This window comes from Nuphar pumila, chromosome 8 (assembly GCF_984573655.1).
Source record: "Nuphar pumila chromosome 8, dmNupPumi1.hap1.1, whole genome shotgun sequence".
Classification (NCBI taxonomy): domain Eukaryota; kingdom Viridiplantae; phylum Streptophyta; class Magnoliopsida; order Nymphaeales; family Nymphaeaceae; genus Nuphar; species Nuphar pumila.
Genome location: NC_143256.1, coordinates 9961778 through 9968388, shown reverse-complemented (window position 1 = coordinate 9968388; position 6611 = coordinate 9961778). Strand labels below are relative to the sequence as shown.

At 45.2% G+C, this 6611-nt stretch overlaps 1 protein-coding gene across 1 annotated transcript; it reads left to right on the top strand.

Moving 5' to 3' along the window:
* The first annotated feature begins 2320 nt into the window (after positions 1–2320).
* Positions 2321–4416, top strand: LOC149829582 (glucan endo-1,3-beta-glucosidase 11-like). Its single transcript, XM_090016030.1, has 3 exons — positions 2321–2514; positions 2624–3768; positions 3966–4416. Exons 1-3 carry the CDS (start codon positions 2463–2465, stop codon positions 4065–4067), a joined length of 1299 nt encoding a protein of 432 aa, XP_089872156.1. The 5' UTR covers positions 2321–2462; the 3' UTR covers positions 4068–4416.
* Positions 4417–6611: the final 2195 nt, after the last annotated feature.

Genomic DNA, 6611 nt, shown 5'->3' with positions numbered 1-6611 from the left:
AAGACCTAGTCAGACCCGACTCAGTTTGGTTCACACCCAAATCGGTTCAGTCTAACTAAATCGATTTGAACCGGTTCTAGTTCGGTTTGGATTGGTTCAGCCCAGTATAATTAATTTATTTATTTTAATATATCACCCCCTACAATTTTGTTAGGGTCGTTATATAAGTCTAGCTCAACGCCTATAGCTCTATCTCCTCAGTTGTCTGCTAATTTTAGAAACAAAGTTCAATGATCTCACTTTGTATCAAAGTATAATGGGGGCCTTACAATATGCTACTCTCACCTGGCCAGATATTTCCATTGCAATCAACAAAGTATGTTAGTTCATGCATGTGCCAATTGAATCTCATTAGGCTGCAGTAAAATGCATTTTTCGATATCTAAAAGAGACTATCCAACTAAAGCAGCCGTCTCAGCCAGTTCTTTCAATATTCTATATGCAGATTGGGCAGGATTTTCCGATGACCATAGGTCAACCGGTGGATATGCCATCTTTTTTTTTGTCTAACTTAATTTCATAGATCTCTAAGGAACAATTTATCGTGTCCCGATCCAATACTGAATCCAAAGACAGGTCCATTACTAATGCTACATCTGAAGTGACTTGGCTCCAGTATCTTTTACAGGTATGACGAGTACACATATTCTTGTCTTCTAGTGTGATAATGTCGGAGCCTCATATTTCCTCACCTCATCTAATGTTTCATAATTGCAGCAAGTATATTGAAATTGATTTGCATTTTGTTCAAGAAAAAATTGTCAAAAGATAGTTACATGTTCAGTATATTTTCATGCATGACCAGCTTTCCACTGAACTTGAGGGGGATGTTAGAGAACATGTTGAACATGGATTCTCTCAAGAGTCCAATACTGATCGCCCTTCTATAAGAACTCTCACAAAGGTAAGGTTGATCAACCATTCAAGGTCATTAAGGAGTTTGCAATATGTTGTAATCAGGACTCCTCAAAGAAAAAGAAAATGATGTATCTCATAAGACTCTTATCTATTATTATAAATAAGATATATCATGCAAGGCTCTCAGATCATCTGAAAAGAGAGCCGATTTAACGTGTAGCTTGTGTTTGTGATCTTTTAAAGCAACTGGCAAGAGGGCAAGGGACAGGATGTATCTCATTTTATGCAAGAAGATGGGAAAAAATAAAATCTCTGTTTAGAACAAGTAGGGGTGGCAAAACCTGACACGACCCGCCAACCCGCCTCTTAGGCAGGTTCGGGTTTGGAAAAAATGAACCCGTTTAATAAACGGGTCAACCCGCCTAACCAGTTTATTAAACGGGTCGGGTTCATGTTAGGGGTATGCCAACCCCCCAACCGGCCTGACCCGTTTAATAAAGGGGTTAGGCAGGTGGGTCAACCCGCCAACTCGTCTGCCAACCCGTCAACCCGCGAACCTGAGAACATGTTTACCCGACCCAACCCATTTATTAAATGGGTTGGTGGGTTGTGTCGGGTTACCCGTTTATTAAACGGGCCGGGTTCGTGTTTGCCACAGCCGACCCGTTTAATAAACGGGTCGGGTTCGGGTTGAGGTATGCTGACCCGCCAACCCGACCCGATTGCCACCCCTAGGAACAAGGTGGGCGACTTAATTCCCTCTTTCCAATCCGCATGGAAGCAGGAACTTCAAAGGTCTAGGGAGTCGTAGACGGTGGGGGGTTTTCCTGGTCCCTGATTGGACCACGTTAGGCATTAAAAAAGCTTAGGTGCATCGATGTCGGCCGTCCATCGCCAAGATGTACGTACGACGGGCCTTGTTTCTCCCTGATGGTTTGAGCCCAATCTGAAAAAGCTAGATGAAAACATTGGATCCGATAAGAGGTTCTCGAATCCAATTTCGGAAAAGACCAAAGACATTTGATTTAACAAACATCCTACTTTCGTTAGATTATTACACCTGCAGTTCGGGTTGAATAGGGGTATAACGGTCTGCTAAACCAATTTCGGATCTTCTAAAAGGTCTCCCAACTTGGATCAGAGCCCAAGTCCAAATCCAGCATAGTTGCATCACCCGTATACAAGTAGTTATTGCTGGATCCAGAACCGAACCCGGAGTTTTCACATCGACAAAAAAGGGTATAACGGTCACTATAGATGGAAAAAGAACAGCAGCTATTCGTGCTGTTCAGATAAGCTAGGAAGACTATAATATCCCCAACATATTCTACAACATCATATACTAAACGCCAAAAAACTCTCGTTCTTTCCTAAAAGCATTAGGGGCTTTCCTGGAACTCAAAAATTAACGGTCAATCCCCAAAGATTTTTCTTTCCCGCAATCACCTACGTCACCAGGGGCGTCAAAATTCCTACCGACCTCTGACGCCTTCTTTTCTTTTCAGCAGAGAGAACACACTCTCTTCCCCTCTGCTCTGCATTCCCTTGCTAAGCAACTCCACGAAAAGCGTCAAAGAAAGGAAAAAAAAAAAGCGGTAAAAAATATGGCTTTCGATTCCCATTGTTGGCCTCTCCTCGCTCTTCTTCTTCTCTCAGGTACGCAAATTCCGATCGTTTCTTCATTTTCCCGGCGAAATTCCGGCACTACTGGCCGGCAATGGAATTCCGAAGGTTTACGCCGTTCCCTTTCGTCCTCTGGTTGCAGGTGCCGTTTTTCCGGAGAGAGCTTCGCCGGCTGTGGGCATCAACTACGGGCAGGTCGGGGACAACCTCCCCTCTCCGGACAGAGTGGTGGGGCTGCTCCAATCCATCAACGTTACCAAGGTGAAGCTCTACGACGCCGACCCGAAGGTCCTCCGCGCCTTCCGCAACACCAGCGTCGACTTCGTCGTCGCAATCCCGAACGGCTACGTCGTGAAGATGACGGATCCGGCGAAGGCGCTCTCGTGGGTCAAGGCCAACATCCAAGCTTACCTGCCGGAGACCCGGATCGGTTGCGTCACCGTCGGGAACGAGGTGCTGACGGGAAACGACTCGTCGTTGATCGCGAGCCTCGTGCCGGCGATGCAGAACGTCTACGCCGCTCTGAAAGCGCTAGGGTTGGGGGACAAGGTGGAGGTGACCACGGCGCACTCGCTCGCTGTCCTGGAGTCGTCGTACCCGCCGTCGAGCGGCAGTTTCCGGCAAGATCTGACCAGAACGGTCCCGCTGCTGCTGCGATTCCACGCGCAGACGGGATCGCCCTTCCTGATCAACGCCTACCCGTTCTTCGCCTTCATGGGGGATCCGAAGCACATCCTCCTCGACTACGTCCTCTTCCGACCGAACGCCGGCATCACGGACCCGAAGTCGGGGCTCCACTACGATAACATGCTGTTCGCCCAGATCGACGCCGTCTACGCAGCGCTCGAGGCGGAGGGCCACCGGAATCTGACGGTGAAGGTATCGGAGACCGGATGGCCGTCGAAGGGGGACTCGCAGGAGACCGGCGCGACGCCGGAGAACGCCCGGACGTACAACAGGAACCTGATGAAGATCGTGGCTCAGGGGAAGGGGACGCCGAGGAGGCCGAGCTCGGCACTGGAGGTGTACGTTTTCGCTCTGTTCAACGAAAACCTGAAGCCCGGGCCGACGTCGGAGAGGAACTACGGGCTCTTCAACCCCAACGGGACGCCCGCATACGCCGCCGATCTCGACTCTGCCAGGCTCGGGCCGCAGTCAGTATTATCTCCCCCTCCTCCTCCGGCGCCCGATCACTCATCCGTCTCGCCTCCGAGTCGGCCGGCGAACGTTACCAAAACGAACGACCCGTCATTGACGTCGTCCTTCGGTTCGGTCTCCTCGGCGACGGTAACGACTCCCGTATCCCTTCTTCTTCTTCTTCTTCTTCTTCTTCTTCTTCTTCCTCTTTCTTTGCGTCCCAAGATCTAAAGATTCGGTACGAGCGAGCGACCCGAACGATTCGCTATGAGTTTCCGAGTCGGCTCCGCGGACGCCGAGTCATTGTTCTGATAACTTGGTTTATTTGTTTTATGAACGTACTGTAGGGCTGGCGATCGGGTTTGGTGGGGTATCTCTTTCTCTTACAAGGATTGGTTTGGTTGGCTTCTTCCTCGTCGGCAATCGTTTTTGTTCCTTCCTCTCAATGAAAAAAAAATCACAAGAGAAAAAGACAGATTCTCAGCTTTCCTGAGCAATGAGTGTGATGCACAATTCGCCAGAGAAAAAGACAGTCCTACTTTAGTTTTTTTGTCCGTTGTCTGACTTGGGGATGCCCCATTTTTCCTTTCCTTTCAAATCACTGTGGGATGGGATTCTATTATCCCAGGCTTTAGGAAAATATATCTCTCTGAAAATTTACATTGTTTCCATACACCGACTTCCCAAAAACGACCCAAATGAAACCATTCAATGGCTCATCTTAGAGCTGATTTATTTATTTATTAATGTAGTAAAATTAAGTAATTGCAAAGTTGATTAGAAATTGCAGTTTGGTAAGGTGTCATTTTCTGAATGATGAAAACTCACATATCATCAGTGGTCAATCATGCTTTTTATTGGCCACCTACTTATCAACTCCAACGAGAGTCAGTGAAGGGGTGAGTCCCTTGTAACACTTTTTTTATGGCAAACGTTCACTGAGTCATTCCCCTGATTGGTTGAGGTTGTTGAGTAAAAAAAAAAATGCCTAGTTGGTACCATTAGGGATGGCAGTGGACCGGGGGAAAGCTGGGCCCCGCGCCTCGCCCTGTTTGGACCGGGGATGAAGGGTATGAGGCGGGGACGAAAGCGGGGACGAAGGTTAAAATCCATCCCCGTCTAGGGGTGGAGGCGGGGATGGACGTGCACTTTTCCCCGCCCTGCCTCGTCCCCGCCCCGACCACTTTTCCCTGCAATATCCCCGCCCCGCCCTGCCTCATCCCCGTTTGAACCGGGGGTAGAGGATATGAAACGGGGATGAAGGCGGGGATGGAGGATAAAATCCATTCCCTGCCGGGGATGGAGGCGGGGGTGGAGGATAAAATCTTGAGGTGGGGCGGGGGTGGAGACCTTGTCCCCCGCCCCGCCCCACTGTCATCCCTAGGTACCATGAGGTCCATCATGCTAATGCTGCTAGTCGGGAGGTTTTGGATTCTAAGTTCTAACGGATCAAAAAGGATCCCTATCCTTTGAAACATGATACAGAGGATCTTTAGGTTGATCCTAGCCGTCAGTCGACATCTAGGTAAGATTGCCAACAAATCTAGCTGTCCAACCAACGGCTAGGATTGAATGCAGGATGGATCCGATCATACGTCAAACGATGGGATCTTGGTAGCAATGAATAACCTTCCGGACTCACTTTGTCAAAGCTAAAATACCATTCCCAAATCGCACCTTCCATGACCACTGCACAAAAGTGCAAACAAAGGGAACGTTCAATCCTCACCAATTCTAACTTTCGGTTTCAAGCAATGAAATTGTTGACATAGGATGAGTAATGAACACTTCGAATGCATGCATAATTTCTCCAAGGTTGCCCAGAATAGAAACAGACAAGAAATGAGCTTTGTTTTAGGTTCATGAGATAATTGGAAAATGACAAAGAAACAATTTGAATAACATAAATTGCCTCTCTCTCTCTCTCTCTCTCTCTCTCTCTATATATATATATATATATATATATATATATATATATATATATATATATATATATATATATATATATATATATATTGGTAATTATACCCCGGAGCACCTACTCCCACCTACTAGAAATCATAGTTGTAGGTTGCATCTTCTCAATCAGACCTTATAGATGCACTTAACATATACGGTGGTTATATACCATGTTATCATAAGGTAGTAGACACTCTTGTTTGTATAATCTAGCCATCAAATGATAAAAGCTAACTGAATAAATATGCTTAGCAATATTTATTTAGAAAATGACCGTATTGTACAGAAAAAATGACATGTTTCCTGAAATTTTTCACAATTTTTGAAATCTGCCTCATGTTCAAATTCATGAATGCCTAGTTTTTTTATGACCTTTTTACCTTTCACATGCACGAAACTCTTGAGGTTTGCGTGATACAAGTATGTTGTTCTGATCTTGCAACCTCTCACTAGAAAATACATTCGCACTATGATTTTGTGGACTTCACAAACTTCACATAACTAAATTTACGAATATCATGTAACCAAAATTTTTGTACCTTTACAAATACCATACCAAATTCATATATATATAAATGACATTCGTGAGTTACCATGCAAAACTCCTTTAAGTAATTGATCCTCAAAGAGATCCGCAAATGTATGGCAGCATTCACATATTAATGTATGTGAATGTCTTTGGCCCTCACACTCAAGTCGATCTCTGCAAATAAGGTACTACCTTCGCATATATAATACAACAATCACAAGCTACAATGTAATTTTTTTTTAAGTAAATGATCTTCAAGAAGGTCTGCGAATACCATACGAAATTCACATATAATTTTTTTAATGTTCCTGACATTCGCACTCTTATATGAAGATCACAAATACGATTCTACTTTCGCAATTAATGTACGACCTTCATGAAGAGTGCTTGTGAATCTCCCAAAATGAATTTCTCTTTAATGAGATATGCAAATATGTGCTAATATGCACAAATTTTTAGCATGCAAATTTTTATACATTTACATTTATTGAATCATATATAAAGT